The sequence below is a fragment of the Sorex araneus genome, chromosome X (assembly GCF_027595985.1).
Source record: "Sorex araneus isolate mSorAra2 chromosome X, mSorAra2.pri, whole genome shotgun sequence".
In the NCBI taxonomy this organism is placed as follows: domain Eukaryota; kingdom Metazoa; phylum Chordata; class Mammalia; order Eulipotyphla; family Soricidae; genus Sorex; species Sorex araneus.
In genome coordinates, this window is record NC_073313.1 from 21,295,933 (window position 1) to 21,317,282 (window position 21,350).

Genomic DNA, 21,350 nt, shown 5'->3' on the forward strand with positions numbered 1-21,350 from the left:
GTCAGCCGTGTGCAGGCACAGTTCCCTACCTGATGTACTACTTCCCCAGCTCCTTTGCCAACACACTTTTAAAGAGGTAGCTAGTCTCATCATCAATAACAGTAGAACAAGATATATGGTATACTCTTCAAATTATTTTAGACACCATGTAGTAATACACTGTTTATTACGATTATGCTATTTCTTCACTGTATTCAAATTTTAAATGTATGTAATATTTTACATATATACATGTTATAAAGTGAAATAATCACTGCTCATTAATGTGGTGATTTATAACTAAAACAGTACCAATATTTTTAGTTACAATTGTGGGTTTCCCTCTGTCTTACCTTGCATTTTTATATTTTTATACCATTTATTTGGGGCTATTTGGGGGGGGCCCACCCAGTGGAGCTTCTAGGATTCTCTGGGTTCAGTGCATGGGGTTGCTTCCGGCATCCATTGGAGGACCTGGGAATGAACCTGGGCCTTCTGCATGCAAAACAATTGCTCAGCCAATTATGCAGTTCATTCATTTTCACTACATATACTCAGTTGTATGTATATGCGTCAATGCTTATTTTCCTGTTCATGAACATTTGATATACACCTCCATGTATGTGTATCCCTAGAAGGGTAATTACTGGGTTACACAGTGTATAATACACACTCATCTTTACACTTGTACCACCTCCTCTTCTCACTATTTATGGCTTATTTAAATAATGCATGGTTTATCTATGTAATTTCTCTTCCTACTCTTTGAATTACTGTATTTTTGTCATTCTGTCATCTTACACAGTTCAACTTTCAAGAGGATTTTAAATGTTTTTCAAAAAGACCAGGGATGTGGTTCATGGGGAAGTGCATACATTGCATGTTTCAGACCTGAGTTTGATCCCAGGCACCATAAAAATATCACAGAGATCCTAAGAGAGTGATAGCACAGCGGGTAGGGCGTTTGCATTGCACATGGCCGACGTGGGTTCAATTCCTCTGTCCCTCTCGGAGAGCCTGGCAAGCTACTGAGAGTATCCCACCCGCACAGCAGAGCCTGGCAAGCTACCCGTGGCGTATTCAATATGCCCAAAACAGTAACAAGTCTCACAATGGAGATGTTACTGGTGCCCGATTGAGCAAATCGATGAGCAACGGGATGACAGTGATACGGTGACAGTGACAGTGATCCTAAGAGAGAAGCTTTACCATTATTGCTTATCATAAATATAAGGAAACAGATGTAGAAAGTTGGGCAGATGAATTTTTATTTTTTTGGCTTTTTGGGTCACATCCAGCTATGCTCAGAGGTTACTCCTGGCTCTGCACTCAGGAATTGCTCCTGGCGGTGCTTGGGGAACCATATGGGATGCTGGGGATTGAACCCAAGTAGGCCGAATGCAAGGCAAGTGCCCTACCCACTGTACTATTGCTCTGGCCTGGCAGATGATTCTTATCTCACAATAAAATAAACTTCAGAAGAGAACCATTGATATGTTACTATTTGTGATGTATTATGATTTTTTTTAAAGACTCAAGCAAAATGTAATGCCCATCCATTAAGGAAAGATTTGCTTTCATAGACTCAGTGAAAACAGTGTCTGCCTCATACACGCCATGTCTCCGGTGCCTGTAAAATGCGTATTGTGTGAATAAATCATATGTTAATTGCAGCACTATTCACAGTAACCAAGATCTGGAAACAACCTAGTGCCTGAGAACAGATGAGTGAATTAAAAATGGTGGTGTACATACACAGTTGAATACTATTTGGCTCTAAGAAAACATTAAATCCTGAAGTTTGCTCCTATGTAGAAGGAACTAGAGTGTATTATGCTGAATGAAGTCAGTCAGAATGAGAGGGACAAGTACAAGTGACTTCATATGTGGAATATAAAGAAACGTATTAGGAGAATTAAAAACAGCCAATGATAACAGTCCCCCGAGAGCAAACCTGCAGAACTGAGAGTGCCAAGGGAGTGGCTGGGAGGTATGGAGAGAGCACGCAGAGACATTGGTGGACAGTTCTGGCAATGTGATGTTGGACCATTGTAAGCCTGAAACACTTCTCTTAACAGTATTGAAAATCATCATGGCTAAACAAGAATTTATGAAAGAGAGAGATAGAAAAAGAAAAAAAAGGGAAAGATTTCTTTTTTTTTTTGCTTTTTGGGTCACACCCAGCGATGCTCAGGGGTTACTCCTGGCTTTGCACTCAGGAATTACTCCTGGCGGTGCTTGGGGGACCCTATGGGATGCCGGGGATCGAACCCGGGTCGACCGCGTGCAAGGCAAACGCCCTACCCTCTGTGCTATCGCTCTGGCCCTGAAATTTTACCCCCAAGGGCTGGAGTGATAGTACAGCAGGTAGGGCATTTGCCTTGCACGTGGCCGACCCGGGTTTGATTCCCAGCATCCCATAGGGTCCCTTGAGCACTGCCAGGAGTAATTCCTGAGTGCAAAGCCAGGAGTAACCTCTGTGCATCGCCAGGTGTGACCCAAAAAGCTAAAAAAAAGATTTTACCCCCAAATTAATTATGGGATTTTAAATTTAGCTCTTATAACTCACACTGATGCCTATGAAAACTTGAAAAATAACTAAAGAGAAAATACTTATTTTCCAAGCTGATGAAATCTGTCTAATGATTATTGCAAAAATTAGTTATTTAAACTTTAAAGCTGCTTTTTCTTATTGACATTTGTATGATTCCTTGAAACTCCAGGGAATTGAGTTTTTAGGGAAATCGTGGTTATAACACCAGTTTTGGTGACATAGGGAAAGGCATTGTTGTGAAGAGGAACAGAAGCTTAGAGGACTAGACTGATTATACAGCTAGTAAAGATTTCCATTACTATCCAGTCTCTTTCTACTTGCCCCCGATAAATCCATATGTGAATTTCTAGATATGTGGGATGTATTTTGAATTATAACTACAATTCTAAATACATTTAGAATTACAAATTAGAATTAGAAGTGCTAACTCTAAATGTATTTACAATGAATCGAGAATTAGAAACTAGAATGTATTTAGAATATATGTGTAACCAAAAATTCAAATGGGGGGGGGCTGGAGCAATTATATAGCAGGTAGTGCATTTGCCTTGTACATGGCCTACCCAGGTTCTATCCTCAGCACCCAATATGTTCCCCAGAGCACCTCTAGGAGTAATTGCTGAGTGCAGAGCCTGGAGTAATCCCTGTGCATCATGGGTGTCATCAAAAAGCCAAAAAATATCAACTTTTGATCTGATACAAATTTGGAAGCTAAGCCATAAATAGAATATAGTGCTATGTAATAATACTATGTACAATAACAATATGTAACGATAAGGCCCAGAATAGGAATTAGAAAAGAAATTGAGGCGGGGGGGAATATAAAGGCTCACTTAACTACCTTTATCGATTCTGGTTCTGTAAATATTTTCTTGTGTATCTTGTTCTTATTTAAGTTTTTTCTTCAGCTTTTTTAATGTACTTTGATATGTCTTCCCTAGCACATTTAGCAGCAATTCATATCATAAATAATTAGTTTCCTTCTCAAATGTCTTGGTTTTCCCACAGCCTCCATTACCCATGTAAATATTGCACTAAGCTTCCTTTTTGTGCATTCTTTTTCCTCAGCTAAGCCACAGAATTTTTCTCCTATTACTGCCAAGTAAAGAACTTTTTGAAAGTTCTTTAAAATATATAGACCCCATCAAAAACCTATCAACTTAGACCCTGAGACAGGCCTTGTCATCAGTATTTTCAAAATGATGCCTCAAATGATTCTATTATGGAATCAAGATTTAAGTTAGTGGTTATAAATTCTTTGTTTAACTGTGAGGGTGAAAGAAAAATGTGTTGGACCAATAAAAATCTTTTTTATGTAGTATTCCAGTATTCATTTTCTCACATAAGCAAGTTTTTAAAAATATTTAAGATTTTCCAGATTTCATTTATCAGTCTGAATGATTGAGATCAGGAAGTTCAACTGTTTATAGGTAACATCAGCCCAGAGCCCAAACATGTAGAAAGGAAGTTAGTAAACTTTTGAATTTGTTCACATACCACCTGTGCTGCAAAGCACATCCAAGAATATTATATTTGTCCTTCAGTGCATCGAATATGTTATTAATAGAAATGGTCATTATGCATTTGTAATAGTAGAGGTAGAATCAGTGCAAGAGGCCATTGTTAGTAAAACAAAGAGGAATAATAAATCCTTACAGCATTTTTATGAATCATATTGTGCTTTACGTGAATTGCATTATTGAATCATTATGAATGTGCATGATGTAGACTTCCCTACAAAAGTGAAAGGCAGCATATTAAAGAAAATATAAAACTACTAGCTCTAAGCCCTGATTTCCTAAGGCATTTTACCTCAGCTTAAGTAGTTTTTTCTAATGCAGTCCTTTTTTGGCTTGGGTTAGAATTACTACAAATATCAGGTAGGTAATGCAGATTAAATTAGACCCTAATTTAAGTGAAATAATGGGGCTGAAAAATTGGAGTTGTAATTGACTGTGGCAGTTTGAAGAATTGTTCAAAATTAAGTAATTAGGACAAGTGCGCATTAATCAGACTTATAAAACGAGAGTAAAATTTGAATACAAGATGAGCAAAGATTGGATTTAAATGAAAGTAGCAAAACCAAAGGTAACAGAAGGTGATATGAAATTGACTGGATTACAGTATGAGAAAATGACACAGCAATTCTGAAAAATAGCCCTCATTTTCTGAAATGAAGATATGTACCATGAAAAATCGGATGCAGCTGTTGTCATAAAATTCTGCATTGATTAGGTCTTTATTGGCATGTCTGTTCTAGTTTCCCCTTGTATTTGCCAGAGAATTGTATCAGTCAAGGTAAGCTGGGCTATGCAAGTCAGAACATGAAAATAATAGTGACTTTTGTTAACATTTACGTTCAGAACCCATGCTCCAGTACTGTTCTGTGTTGCTACATCTCTCCTCCATGTCCTCTTCTTTTCAAACATTGCTAGTCTTCATGGGATAAGGAAGAGAGCCAGGTAAACTGTGCTCTGGTTCTTAAAGCTTCTGTGTAGATAAGGCATAGAGGGGCCAGAGACATAGCCCAGCAAGTAGGGTGCTTGCCTTACACACAACCAACTTGCTTAGATCCCCTGCACCCCATATGGTCCCTAAGCACTGTCAGGAGTGAGCCTTGAGTAGAAAGCCAGGAGTAAGGCCTGACTATTGCAGATTGTGGCCCCGAAACCATAAACAACAAAAAAGAGAACTCAGGCATAGCACTCCTGTTCACATTTCATTGGCAGAATAAGTTATGTGGTTATGTGTCTGTGGTTGTCCTCAGTGGTTCAAGGAAATTTTTTCTTGTTTTTTTTTTCTTTCTTGTCTTCTTTTTTGTTTCTTGTTTTTCATTTTCATTAGGTCTTGGGCCACAGTTGGCAATGCTCAGGAATTAAGTTCCAGTGTGGTGTTAAAATGGTCACTCCAACAGTGCTTAGGGAACTTTGGGGTGCCAGGGCTAGAACCTCGCGCCCTGGTGTGCAAACTATTTATATTGTAGTCCTTTGAACCATCTTCCCAGCCCAAAAGTTTATTTTTATTCCTATAGCACTATCTGTACTGTCATCCCGTTAGTTCATCGATTTGCTCAAGTGGCACCAGTAACGTCTCCATGGTGAGACTTGTTACTGTTTTGGGCATATCGAGTACGCCACAGGGAGCTTGCCAGGCTCTGCCGTGCGGGCGGGATACTCTCGGTAGCTTGCTGGGCTCGCTAAGAGGGACGGAGGAATCAAACCAGGTCAACCCCGTGCAAGACCCTACCCGATGTGCTATATGAGAGTGATCTGTCAGCGACATCTGTCACCCCATTGATTGCGAGGGTTGATTCGGCTGATCTGGCTGGCTAGGTGGGTGTCCCCTTCCTCCCTCACCGCTCCATGTGCGTTTTTTCCTATAAAAAATTGGTAATACTCAATGAGAATCATAATACAGTCTGCCACAGCAATAAATTAAAAAGATTTCCAGATTAGCATTATATATGGATAACACCGCTATTTAAATATAAGGGGAAAAACAATGAAATTTAATTTTGTGTAAGCCTTTTAAAAATAGCTGGACTTTTATTGAATATTAAGAATTATCTCACTTCTTTCAATGATATGTGTCTGTTTGTTTTGTACTTTATGTATAATTTTCTGGAATGTGGGTGCTAGATTTGGTAGGAAGAAGGAAGAATAAATAGCATCTTGAATTTTTCAAAACATAAATTTCTGCTTTATTCAGTGCTACTACTAAGTCAAATTCTAAGTGGAAACTTAACTCAGTGTAGTATCTGTTTTGAAGATAAACTAAATGAAGCTTGTACTCTTTCTTGGAGAGTTTATTTGTTGGCATTTTTAGTGATCTAACAGTTATTATCAAGTACCTGGGTATAAATGGTCCTTGTTCAGGTGTTTACCAGTAAAAAGAAAAATTCCATTTAATCTAAGTAAGTGCAGTTAGAATGTAAACGGAAAAAAGATATATGGCTGAAGGAATATTTTTAAACTGATAGAGTTTATTTTAGATATACCATAATTTTTAACAGGCAGATGATCTTGAAATGAAGAATTAGTGTTTATTACTATTTATAATGGTCATGATACTTAAGTTTGCTTAAACTCTTGAGTTCAATTTCTCCCAAGGTAAAAACTATCTCTATCACTTAAATCCTGTAGATTTTATTTCCCTTGCACTACATGGTTATTACAATAAGTAACTTGAACATCTGGAACTGAGAGAATTTTCATCACAAAGAAATGTTAGTTTCATTGCATGAATATAAAATTCTTCATATACTTCGCATAATACAACTCTTCATGCAGTGAAGGACCCAATTATTTTGTTGAAAATATCTGCTGAGATCATGCAGATTAAAGTTTAAAACCAAGTATATATTATAAATTATTTTAAAACTGGGAAACCCAGTTTATTTTTGTACAGAACAAGAATGTGAAGAAATGAAATATACTGTACTGAATTTCTGGCAATTAGAAATTTTGTTTTAATTTCAAATGTATAGTTTTTGTATGAAATATATAAAGTCAAGTGCAAGTGTTTATTGGGAATTTTAAAACAGATAATAAAGGAAATAAAAGAATCTTAATAAATTATTATATTGTTCAGAATCACCTTGTGAAATTTGTGCAGCTGAATACAATGTTCCTTTAAAAATATTGAAAATCTAATGAGAGAGACTAACACGCAGATAGCTGATTGATATATCAAATATGTATAATAAATAGTTATCCAGTGGTACATATGAAACTGTTTAGGTCTTAACTCAGGACATGTAAAAATAGGAAAATTGGAACTGGAGAGATAGTATGTTGGGTAAGGTTCTTATCTCGCATGTGGTCCACCCCGATTTCATTGCTGGCACTAAGTAGTTCCTCTTAGCCACCACAGGAGTGATCCCTGAACTCAGAGCCAGGAGTGAGTCCTAGGCACCACTGGGTATGACCAAAAGGAACTAGAAAATACATGACAAGTTAAGTTCATAACCTAAGTTACCACAATCCCTCCTTGGGATGCGAAAACACAAGCTATTAAAGTTACAGCAATCACATGTTTGTTCTCATAAATGTTCTTGTCATGATTGCCTTGGTTTGACATCTTTCATACATTTTTATCTTTTTTGACACTTCAGTCTTGAAATGCCTTAATTGCATTTTAATTTGTAAGGAACCTATTTGAATGCTGAAAGAAAAAATATCATCCTCTTTTCTGCCTCCACCCCAAGTTATAGCTATGGTAAAAGATTAGCTTCCATAACTATTCAATTACCGGGATATAAATTTTCTATTAAGACTAGTGTTATTAGAGTTAAATTAAGCTTCTTTTTAGATGCCTTCCTAGGAGATAAATGTAGTATTTTGAAGAGAAATATGGCTTATAACTATGCCCACCTACAAAAAGGAAATAGATCTCAGCATTTCTACTACTATTTTCTTTTAAAAATCCCATCCTGTAAAATATTGAGACCAGGTATGGCCTGCCCCAGAAAAAAAATAACAAAGGAAAAAAGAAAATATCCTAGGGCCAGAGAGATAGTACAGGTTTGCCTTACACATGGCCAACCCCAGTTCAACCCTTAGCACTGCATATGGTCCCCTGAGCACTACTCAGGAGTGATCCCTGAGCACTTCCAGATGTGGCCTAAAAACAGACCGGAGGGGCTGGAGCGATAGCACAACGGATAGAGCATTTGCCCTGCACAAGGCTGACCCAGGTTCTATTCCCAGCATCCCATATGGTCCCCCGAGCACCGCCAGGAGTAATTCCTGAGTGCAAAGCCAGGAGTAACCCCTGAGCATCACAGGGTGTGACCACAAAATAAAAAAGACTGCAGAATAATGTTAGTGTAATAACAGTTTACTTCTCTAAATTTTAATGAGTGATACATAACATTTACATTTTAATCTAGGTCAGTGTCTTAAAAATGAGGTTTAAAAAAAAGATCAGAGGCTTGTCTTTTTTAAACACCAACCTAAATGTCCACTAAGCTTAAAAGATGCCATAAGCAAATTGGCTTTCCTATTTAGCATTTGTTACTTTTAGCTGAGTGGGAAATTTTATTTTTCCTTTGTATAGAAATTCCTCCCCAGAGCATGACTTAGGAAAAGGCATTTTATGTTAACGTGGCAGGGCTGGAGAGAGAACTCAGCGGATTGTATGCAGATATACTGGGTATGGCCCAAAACCAAAATAAAAGCCAATAATAAGTAACATGTTGGCAAAGTTTGTTTTTGTGTTTTGTGCCATACCCAGCGGAGCTCAAGGTTTACTCCTGGCTCTTCTCAAGGATAACTCTTGGCTGGGTGGAGGAATCATATGAAGGTGGGCCCAGGGATGAATCCAGGCAAGTGCCCTTCCTGTCATACTGTTACTTTAACAATAAAGTGTTAAATAGTTGACAAATTTTTTGGAAGTGGGGAAGTTCAGAAAAGCAGTGTGAAAGGCATCTAAAGGACTTCCTTTAATCCAGAGAGGAGGTATTTTGGTGTTCTTACCTGCACTCTTCCTACCCGCACGGGAGAGCCTGGCAAGCTCCCTGTGGCGTATTCGAGATGCCAAATACAGTAGCAATAACAGGTCTCATTCCCCTGACCCTCAAAAGAGCCTCCAATCATTGGGGAAAATGAGTAAGGAGAGGCTGCTAAAATCTCAGGGCTGGGACAAATGGAGATGTTACTGGTGCCTGCTCAAGCAAATCGATGAACAACGGGATGACAGTGACAGTACCAGTGATACATATCTAAGATAATCTTGCTAACTATGCTACTAATGTGTCTCTATAATATTTGTGGAGTACATTTCTTATTGCACTTTAAAAAATACCTCTTCCAATACTATGCATATACTTACCATCCTGTGGAAAATTTTGGACAATGAAAATCATTTCTGTTATATTTTAATTTTATAATTGAGAAAAATAAACTAAACAATTACAGAATAATATAACAAGCACACATAGAATAACACTTGAAATTAACACATGTTAATATTTTGTCATAGTTTCTTCCAAACTTATGTTATTTGTATTTCCGCTCACACTCGTTCCTCAGAGGCGGCATTAGCATTCTAGTGTATCACTCTAGTCTATGTTTATATTCATAACTACACCTGTATGTATTGAGCAAATAATTCTTCCATTTAGTCAACTGTAAGACAATATTTAAACAAGATTATTCTATGAAAAAACTATATCAGATCTTTGCTATAATGTTCATATCAACCCTGCCTAAAATTCCTAATGACTTTCTCATTGGCCTCAGTATAAGATTTGTCTTTCAAAGTATCACATGATCAGATTCCTCCAGTTTTTACAACTTTAATTCATCTTTCTGTGTTCTTTGTTCATATTTTCCAAATCTATGTTTCATCTGTCTTTAAATTTGATTTTGTTTTTCTGCACATTTCACTTTACTGTAAGCACTGGACAGTAGCTGGCATGTGGTTTTGACTAATAATTTTATCAATTATTATAATTCCTTTTAAAAATGTTTTATTCAATCATGGTGACTTACAAAATTATTCAGGGTTTAGTTTCAGGCATAGACTGTTCCAACACTAATCCCACCACCAATGTCAATTTCTCTCCACAGTGTCTCCAGGCGTCCTCCCAGCCCCCCAGCCTGTCTCCTTGGCAGGCAGGTGCTTAAATATTTTTAAGTGGAAGGAAAGCAGTGTCAACCCAGGTTTCTTATGGTATCACTGTATCACTGTCATCCCGTTGGCTCATCGATTTGCTCAAGCAGGCACCAGTAACATCTCCAAGTGTTACGGAGACTTATTGTGACTGTTTTTGGCATATCGATATGACACAGGTAGTTTTCCAGGCTCTGCCATGCGGATTCTTATGGTATGCTATTATTTATTCGAAGGTCTCCTCTGAGTTTATTCTTGGAAAAAGCAGTTCTGAGCTTAAAGGGATGGAAAAATCAAGCCCTTCTGCATGCTTTATGAATCTCTGTAATAGGGTGGGTCTTAAAAGATGAAGGAAAGCATAAATATAAATAAACTACATGTACAGGTGCAGCTATTCATATAAGATTACACAATGTCCAAAGCACTTCTGTACGCATATCATTTGCTCCTCCCATAAATGTAGTATTTTCCTCACAATTTTATATATGAGATCATGAGTTCAGACATGTTGCATGCTTGCTTAAGGTTATGTGGCAGAAAAACAGGACTAGACCTCAAATCTGAATAATTTGACAAAGTGACTGCTGTATTTAAAACCTGTGGTCCAGTTTATTTATGACTGTAGAGAGAGTTGTTTTGGCAAAAGTAAAATTCTTATCTGATTAAAGTAAAGGAATGCTCTAAGTATATGTATTTTCAATCAATAGCAAAGTCTATTAGTTATACTTTGCTGCTGGCTGATAAATTAATAGCTTTTATTATTAAAAATTAACTTAACATTCTCATATCTTTCATGACCTTTATAAACCTTAGAATATTTTAACTATGAATATTTTATTTAATGTATTTTATGTATATAATATAGATTATATATCTTTGCTAATTTTCCAATTTTTTTACATAATTAATATTATAGATTTTCATAGTCAGATATAAAATGCTAAAGCACTGAACTTGAGCCTCAGGGAAAAAATAAAATACAGCTTATTTTTAATGTATTAATAATCCCAGCCTCCTTACTAGAGTTTGAAGATAGAATTTTTTTTTAAATGAAGATGTTTACTTCACTTAACAGATTGGAAATGAAACTTTATACTCTAAGCTACTTTGTACTGAAAGTGATCTTACATAATAGATTTAATGAAAACAAGGCAAAAATAAATCTGTAGAAAAACACATTGTCAGAATTCTTCATTACTCCTTTTAAATCATGGTACTGTTGGTGTCAGTGGCCCCTTCGGTCATAACACTTCTCTGCCTAAACACTATCCCTTCATGGAAACTTCTTTCATTGTAAAAGATGGATTATAAACTCTTAAAGATGGTTGTTTGCCAACCTACCTCGGCAGCCTCATATTTCTACACTTCAAGCTTCACAGTTAATATTGCAGTGAAGTGAAATTGTACTTGTTCTGGATCCTATGCCTTGTGACCATGCAGTCCTCTCCTGGTCCCCATCAGTTATCTTCACACCTGTTTGTGCTTTAATTTGTGCTCAAGCTTCACTCTAACCGGTGTCTTTGCCTTATTCAACTGTTTATGTGGGTGATATTTGTCTTTACTGAAAACTTTTTTACCTGTACCTATATTTGCAGCTGCCAATCTTTATTACATGCATGTTTATGTGGCCTTTGTTTCCTGCTAGACTTTGAACCCCAATGTCATATCTTTTGGAGTTTTATGTGGCAATTTTAGCCCCCTATGTCTATTGGATTGCCTGTGTATATTCATCTACCAAGTAGCAACATGGAACTTGGCTTAATGATTTGGTAGGGAGTCAATAATCGAGAATTTTATGCCTCGAATATAACACCTAACTGCTATGTTGTAGCTAGATGAGAGGTATCAATATTAAATAGTGTTTAGCATCCTTTTGCAGTATGTCACAGTATTGATTAATGTAGTTATCCAAGCAGATAATCCATTTAAAAACTTAATGGCGAATCATAAATGTAAGTGTGAGTGTATAAGTACACTGGTGTATTTAGTAGTTAATAAATGGTCACCACTGAGATGTAGAAATAACCAAAGCAGGGAATTGTGGGATTGAAGTCTGTTGTGTTGGAAGGGACTGAGATCAGCTACTTCTATCAGTTTCTTCTCCAGTCTGTGGAATATGATTATGCTAACAGCCAGCATTTATATGTCTTATAATTTATAAAATACGTTTATGTTCACTTGGTGCCATTTGGTGTTCATCTGTATGCAAGCAGAGTTGTTATTGTTATGTTGCTCATTTCAACTCTGTGCAGTAGGTATAAGCTTAGCTATTTTTTTAAATCTAGAAATAAACTTGTTGCTAGAGTATAATGCATCAATGGCAACAAAATAGAAAAAAATCTTCTATGTAATGCTTAGTATAGGATTTGCATCATTTTTCAGAAAAATGAATTGATTATAGATGGGCAGAGAGATAGTATAGCATGTAGGGCATTTGCCTTGCGTGTGGCCAACCTGGGTTTGATCCCTAGCACCCCATATGGCCCTCTGACCTCACCAGGACTGATCCCTGAGTGCACAGCAAAGAGTAAGCCTGAACACTGCCGATTGTGACCCCCAAGATATTTTTATTTTAAGGAGCAATTGATTATACTTTTAAAATAAGAATAATCTTTTTTCCCATTGGTTTGGTTTGGTTTTTGCCCAGCAATGCTCAGAGGATACTTCTGCCCATTCTCAGGAGACCACGTGGCACTGGGTATTGTACCTGGGCTTTGACCTTCACACAGCATGTACTCATCCCATTGGGCTCTCTACGGCTCAAGAATAATTAATTATGATCCTGTGTGCCTCTTTAAGAATTTCATTCAAATAAGTGTTCATCACATGGTTTATTGAAGCATTGTATGTAAAATGATAAAGGAGAAATGCAAAGGATTTTGCATGTACAGTAAAAGACAGCATGATCTACTGAAGAGAATTCCTGGGAGTATACAGTGGCATAGCTCTGAATCCAATTTTAAAAGCCTAAATTTAATCCTTACCTAAAAATAACTAGAACATCAGAGGTGTTCCTATCCATGGATGAATAGGTTCATAAAATGTAGATTTCGCCATATTCAGTGCTATTTTCTTTTTAAAGCTTGGGGTAAGATCTTTTGGGAAAAGATTTGTCCGTAAGTGTTAATAAAGCCTACACTTAAGAAGCAAATATTTTTAGATTACATTCTGATGGAAATAAAATAACTTACTAAGAAGATGAATTCCCCAAAGTACCTAGGGCTGTTTAAATATTTAGCATGATAAAATGAGATCCATAAAATTATAGCTGAACTAAATAAAACATAGTCCTCTACTGTCTATTTTCTCCCAAATATAAACTCACAAGTTAATATGCATGTTTTCGTGTTACTCTCTTTTATTGTTTTGCTTTTATTATGCTGTCTCATCCTTCGTGGAACCCTTTGGCTTCCAATAACTAACAGACTGATCTAAATAAAGGAAAGTAGAAAATAAACAAGAAAATATAATCATTATAGGCCAGACATGTCCTCAGTAGTAGAACTAATGCCTTGCATATGTGAGTCACTGGATCCAAGGTCCTGGGATCAGTTTCCAGCGCTGAAAACAAGAAGAGGAAAACCAGTTTTTCTAAGTAGGACGTTTTCTAATGATTTGGGGGTGGGGGGCTGGGCCACACCCGGTGATCCTCAGGGGTTCCCCGTGGCTCTGCACTCAGGAGTTACTCCTGACCCTGAGCACATCTGTGTATGGCCAAAAAAAAAAGAGTAATAATAGTCGTGCATGTTTGAATGTCTTAATCAAGATTTGAACTTTAGTGACTGTACCTGTGTAAATAGGCTACAGACTAGTAAAAGTATCATTAGAAATGTAGTAATTTCTTTTGGAGGCTGGGCTACATCCATCAGTACTGAGGACTTACTCCTGGCCCTGGGCTCAGCAATCGCTGCTGGTGGGGGAAGGGCACCATATGTGTTCCAGGAGATTGAACCCAGGTCGGCCACATCCAAGGCAGCTATTTTAGCCGCTGTACTCTCTCCAGGCCTCATTTAGTAAGTTACCCAAAACAGTTGTATAGGACAATTTTCAGACTAGTGGGAACCTCTTTCACACCCTCCTTCACCTGAAATATCATCCTTAGACTTAACTTGTGGGTCATGTCAAAACTGACAAGTATGCATCATTACTTCGCTCTTTAAGTAATCCCAAATCTTCCTAACAAATGCAGTCTTTTTAGACTCTGAATAGCTGCTGATGAAAGAGTTTATAAAGCTGAAATTTGATGTAATATATAGTGCAACACAGTGGTTATTTTGAAATTTAATATAATGTATTTATATGTAAAATTTTGATATTGACCTTTGACTTGTTGATTTGTGTCATTTTGGTGGCACTTATGTTGCTAATAAACCTTTTGAAATGTAAAACTAGAAAAAGACTGTGCTACGTGTTTTAATTTGTGAATACGTATCTTAAACTACACTTCTCTAAAGGATAATGTATTACTCATATTTTAATCTGCATCACAGTTATTCATATTTGCAAAATGAATAGGAAAAGGAAATCTGTTTTTCATTGTTCAATTCATTTAATATGTCACGTAAAGTGAAATAAGTCAGAAGGAGGGAGATAAATGGTGATGATAAGTCATAGGGTATATGAGTACATAAAGAAACAAAGCCATAGACAATGGCAAATGTACTAATTTTGCATTTTAATTCCACAAACTTTGACACTATTGTAACTACCTTAACCATAATTAGTTTTAAAAAATGAAAACAAATCCTGCAATTCTGATGACAAGACTGAGGTTTACAAGGCAGGGGTTCATGGTGAGGTGGGAGCGGGGAAGATTAGAAGGAGCCTGGAAACAGTCTTAGAGGCCTATTGGCACTTCCGGGTGGGTGTGATACAGAAACATTGTATGTGTAAGGCATAACTATAAGCACCATACTAATACAATTTAATATTGTAGACCATACTACTGCAATTAAAAGTTAAACTATAACCCAATATATGTTTTATATTTGGCATATTTAAAAGTAAGAACAAGCATATTAATATATTTTAAATGTTATAATATTTATTGTTTCCATCCATTGCAGTTTTGTTCTTTTAGATACTCAAAGTTCTCCATCATTGGCCAGTGGGAGGCTCTTCATTTTGCCTCCTTGGACCACCAGCACCAACTTGTATCACAATATGATGCAAGCTCACTTTTTTCATTTCTTATCTCAGATCTAAAATTGACCACTAACTGAAATTACCTGGGATATGGTTTCTGAAAACCATAAACAGTGGCGATTTCACTTATTATCAAGTTGGTCATTTTTGTCTGTGCCCTTTTTGTGTAGGCAAAACTAAGGAATAATTATAAGGCATCAATTGACGCCAAGGTTTTTACTTAACCGCTTACAAATGCACCCTTCTCTTGTGCTAATAATACTTCCAAGACACTGAATGATAGTCTGTTAGTAACACTCTATTGTTCAGTTGCTTAATCCTTTATAAGAGCCTTCTTTGACCTTTTTACACCGGCGGGCCTGTACCTGTCCTGCAAACCAGTCCATAGACAGACAATTAGTACCAAGGGGCAAGAGCAGTAGTTTTCAGCTTTCCCACATACAGACCAGAGTGGTTTGTGGACCAGCAATTGAAGAACATGGTCTTAAAACATAAAAAAGAGCTTCGACAGAAGAATCACAGAATAACCATGCTCCCAACAATAAGCCTTGTGATTCCTGAAAATGGTGTTAGGGTCTAGCAGTTGTTTTCCGTAGATTACACTGGGAATGTGTGACTTAAGTATTATATTTTGTTTATTTATTTATTTATTGCTTTTTTGGTCACACCTAGCTATGCACAGGGGTTACTCCTACCTCATGCACTCAGGCATTACTCCTGGCAGTGCTCGGGGGACCATACGGGATGCTGGGAATCAAGCCTGGGTTGGCTGTGTGCAAGGCAAATGCCCTACCCACTGTGCTATCACTCCAGCCCTGTTAAGTATTATATTTTAAAGAGAAATGAAATATATGTACGTTCGGAGTGATGGTTCTATCACTGTAGCACTGCCATTCCGTTGTTTATCGATTTTGCTCTAGCAGGCACGAGTAATGTCTCCATTGTGAGACTTGTTACTGTTTTTGGCATATTGAATACACCACGGGTAGCTTGCCAGGCTCTGCTGTGAGGGCAGGATACTCTTGGTAGCTTGCTGGGCTCTCCGAGAGGGGCGGAGGAATTGAACCCGGGTCAGCCACGTGCAAGGCAAATGCCCTACCCACTGTGCTATCATTCCAGCCCAATGCTATCACTAGCTGAATATATATATATATATATATATATATATGTGTGTGTGTGTATATATATATATTTTTATATATATACATGTTTCCCTTGACAAGAATGTCTTCTGAACATTTAATTATGTGTCTGACTCTCAGAACCTTCAGTAAATAATGAAACTTGTATCCTTACACCTGAAACAAGTTGTAGAGGCAGTCCCGGGAACTGGGCAACTTCCCAACTTCTCTCAATTAATCTCTTTTCAGTGTAATTTGTTTGAAGTTAATTTTGTAAAATTGAGCTCTTCCAAATCCAGACTGAAATCACAATACACTTTCCATATATAACTATTTTTGTATGCTTGGCTTCTCTGTGTACATAATTCATACTTAAATTGTTAAATTTTACTTTGTGTAAGTATATATACAGAGATATAACTACATGTCTAGTAACCTTCTTTGGCATAGGAGCCTTTCAGAAAGTCAAGGCCCAATCTTTGAAGATTTAATTGTTTTAGAAATGTATGTACTTCTCTAAAACAGTAAATTCAGCACAATGTCATTACCAAAAACTATGGTCAGTAAGACTCCTTTTTGTTAAAATTAAGTTCAAGAGGGGCTGGAGCAATAGCACAGCGGGTAGGGCGTTTGCCTTGCACGTAGCCGACCCGGGTTCAATTCCCAGCATCCTATATGGTCCCCTGAACACCGCAAGGAGTAACTCCTGAGTGCAAAGCCAGGAGGTAACACCTGTGCATTGCCGGGTGTGACCCAAAAAGCCAAAAAAAAAATTAAGTCCAAGAGGAAAGATAGGAACTGTCATTTCTTGAAAATGGTAAATGTGGAAAATGGATATTTTTCAATATTAGCCAAATAATAATTTATTTTACATTTTGATAGAAAGACAATTAGATTTACGATTTTAAAGTAATTATGCTAAACGATAACTAATGTTTAAAATGTGTTTAATAGTATGCTTAGATAATATACTGAAGCAGTTAATTCATTTTCTCATTTAAGTTTCATAATATCCTTTGTGATGTTACACTACTAATATAGTACTTGCTCTATAAATTCCTTGAAGAAACCAAGCCATAGAAACATGAAGTTTCTATGCAAATATCACCTTACTGTATTATCAATACAGTATCTAGCAACTGTAGATATTGTTGTTTTTCCAATTTTTTATCATTCCTGAACTCCAATTTATAAAATGTGGTGTTTGCTTACTAATAGTATCAAACAAATTCAAATCTATAATATAAAGTATACTTTATAGCTTTCAGTAGTTGAAGTATAAAGGTATGAAATTTGATATGAGGATTAACAAACTTAGTTTTTTCTTAATTGTACAAAATATAATAAATCAATATTTGAGCTATTATAAATATGCAAAAATGCTTTCATGATATGCGAAATTAACAATAGAAAATTATTACAATGATTTTTTGACATGTTAAATATTATGTATGTTTTCCTTCATTATTGTTAGTAAAAGCTTTTAAAAGTTTCTTTTATTATAAATAAAATTTACATATAAATTTAAGGTAAAATAAGAATAACCTATAAATAACCAAAAGAGCTAGCTACTTTTGAATATTTTCGTATAGCTTATTGCAGTTTTCCCTATTTTTACTGCTATTTTTGCATGAGTTGTAAAAATATTTTCAAATTGTGCTATAATTTCTAAGAAGTATTTTATAAGAGATGCTTGATTTTTTTCCCCTGGCCCCAAGATGCTTATTTTTTTAAAAAAATAATGTTTATGTTTCTTTTTCTCAGGATTGTACAGTATATGAAACAGAGAATAAAATTCTTCATGTGGTAAGTAAATTCGATTTATTTTCATTTTATTAGTAACATTTCTTTTCTAGTTAGTAATTAAATTGAAGGCTACCATATGCCAATAACTGTAAGCTCTTGACGCCACAGGAAGAATTCAGAAATGTAAATGATAAGTTCACAATTAGAAAAAATAGTTGCCATCATTCTTATGTACCTTATTGAAAATGATGTAGTCTACTGAGATTATATTGGATAACAAGTTTGGACTACAGTAATAAATAACCTAATGAAGAGAATTTCAAATTAGAATTTGTTTTCTGCTCATAAAAGTATTGGATTCTGTGATGGGTAATTCACCTCTGTTTCATTTTGACAAAAATAGTTCATAAAATTATCAAACTACCTTTGGTCTGGTTCTACACTAATCCAAAAACCTTCCAATTTTAAATTTGGCAATATTTGATGAACCAAGTAATACCATTGCAGTTATTTTATTTCTTGTGAATGGAGTATTAGTACATTATGCCTAGTATAATGGCATTGTCTTGACTGTTAATGACCAGTTCTGTGCTTTGTAAATCTGCTTCTTAGCTGGTATTTATCTGCCTTCATAACTTCTTCATTTTTTGCTCTGAGATCATGGCATTTCTGCATTTTTCAGGTTATAGTTGATTGTTTTCTCTTTCTGGAGCTGGTAGCTTTTCCTCCTGCATTTATAATACAACTTTAAATTAGAAATTTGTAACCCAAATTTTGCAAATCCATACTGTTGTATTTATTTTGTATACTACCTGAATTTTTGGCTCCAATTTTTATTCATGACTTTTTCTACATTTCTTACTTTAAATATAGTATAGATTTTGTATTTGTTGATATGATATTTTATATAGAGGAGTAGCTCTAATAGAGAAAATTGCACATTTATTATCTATATTCAAGAGAGAAAAGGAAATAAAATTATTTAACAGGAAACTAGAGTACTGCGGAAATGGAAATTTTCATTTTTGAAGAAAATTAAAATTTTGCCATGTCACAGATGAAAATGAAGCAACTTAAGTGGATTTATACTGTGGATTTCTTTCATGGAAATACTGTGGATTTCTTTCATACAAAATAGCTTAAATTTACTTTAATTAGGCTAAGGAAATAAGTTTGGGGGGCTTATAAAATAAATTTGACATTTTATTAAAATGTTCATATGAATACATTTTTAATTTTTAGAAATTGGATATTTTTCTATATTGACATTTCATTTCTCTTTTTCAAATTCACATTCTGAGCCATTTGCTATTAGAAATGAGTGACAGCATAAATAATATGGAAGAAGTTTAGAAATGAATGCTATAATTTCCTTTGGCAATTTTGCATTCCAACTAGTGAGAAGCATTTAAAGATTCTGTCTAATAATGATAGAGAGGGTTAATGACTGATACTTTGTAAATTGTACTATCTTGTTTTGATTGGCATTTATAAATCAATCAGCTCAGAAAATGCTTATATTTTAATACGATCATTCTGTTTTTCTTCCATCTTGAAGAATGATAGCCCAACCTCAACATTTTTATTGTTTTGTGTTACTTTTCTCATATAAATTATTTTTAATGATAAAAATTAGTATACTGTACCATTTGGCATGTGACATTAGAATAATTCCATTAGAACAAAATTTTCAAAGAATGTTTCTTTCAAGAAAACATATAATAGCTAAATCACTAGGTCTAAAGAACTGTGTCTGATTTTTATTTGTGTAATTTTTTATCTCAATGACCTTTAGTCTAGTGATTTAACTTTTTGTTGAGTTTTTCCCTATATGTAAAATGATGTGGATATAGAAGCTTTCTGGTATACTTGTTTATTATCTGATGAGTTTCTTTTAAGTATTTCATTGTTTTTCATTCTCTTCTATTTTTACACCATAAAATAAAAGGTCTGAGTTTTGATATGAGACTTAGACTCAAATTGCAATTGACTTATGTGTGGACCATTCATTGTCTTAGCCCAGAACCAGTACTTACATGTCTTTACTTTTTCTCGAGGATAGTAATGGCAATTGTTAAAAACAAGAATTTATCACTTAGGGAAAACCTGCTATATGCTAAAAATTTTATAGGCCATATAAGCACCAATGAACCCTTCAACACCTGAGCAAACTGGGCTAGGTAGTTGAGGAAAGCCTTGAGGTGTGTCCTTTCCTGAAATAAATCTCTATTGAAGGAAGAGTAAAGACAAAGAATGAGGAAATGACGAGGGCATATTCTCTCATATATTAGAAGAAAGCCCTTGCCATGAAGCAACTTCACTGTATCACTGTCATCCCATTGCTCATCGATTTGCTCGAGCCGGCACCAGTAATGTCTCCATTGTGAGACTTGTTACTGTTTATCGAATATGCCACAGGTAGCTTGCCAGGCTCTGCCATGCGGGCGAGATACTCTCGGTAGCTTGCCGGGCTTCCCGAGAGGGGCGGAGGAATTGAACCCGGGTCGGCTGCATGCAAGGCAATGAGCTATCGCTCCAGCCCATGAAGCAACTTAAATTTCTTTCTTTCTTTCTTTCTTTCTTTCTTTCTTTCTTTCTTTCTTTCTTTCTTTCTTTCTTTCTTTCTTTCTTTCTTTCTTTCTTTCTTTCTTTCTCTCTCCTTCCTTTCTTTCTTTCTCTCTTTCTTTCTCTCTCTCTCTTTCTTTCTTTCTTTCTTTCTTTCTTTCTTTCTTTCTTTCTTTCTTTCTTTCTTTCTTTCTTTCTTTCTTTCTTTCTTTCTTCCTTCCTTCCTTCCTTCCTTCCTTCCTTCCTTCCTTCCTTCCTTCCTTCCTTCCTTTCTTTCTTTCTTTCTTTCTTTCTTTCTTTCTTTCTTTCTTTCTTTCTTTCTTTCTTTCTTTCTTTCTGTGCCACATTCAGCAGTGATCAGGAATTAACTCCCAATGGTGCATGCAAGGCAAATGCCCTACCTGCTGAGCTATCGCTCCAGCCCATGAAGCAACTTAATTTTCTTTCTTTCTTTCTTTCTTTCTTTCTTTCTTTCTTTCTTTCTTTCTTTCTTTCTTTCTTTCTTTCTTTCTTTCTTTCTCTCCTTCCTTCTCTTTCTTTCTTCCTTCCTTCCTTTCTTTCTTTCTTTCTTTCTTTCTTTCTTTCTTTCTTTCTTTCTTTCTTTCTTTCTTTCTTTCTTTCTTTCT

General features: G+C 35.8%; 1 protein-coding gene across 5 annotated transcripts in view; it reads left to right on the plus strand.

Moving 5' to 3' along the window:
• Window positions 1-21,350, plus strand: part of CNKSR2 (connector enhancer of kinase suppressor of Ras 2) — a 266,721-nt gene that overhangs the window by 74,458 nt on the left and 170,913 nt on the right. For all 5 annotated transcript variants that reach the window (XM_004612236.2, XM_004612237.2, XM_055120826.1 and 2 more), the window contains exon 5: window positions 18,178-18,219. In XM_004612236.2, the coding sequence (XP_004612293.1) occupies window positions 18,178-18,219 (42 nt within the window). The remainder of the gene's footprint in view (window positions 1-18,177; window positions 18,220-21,350) is intronic.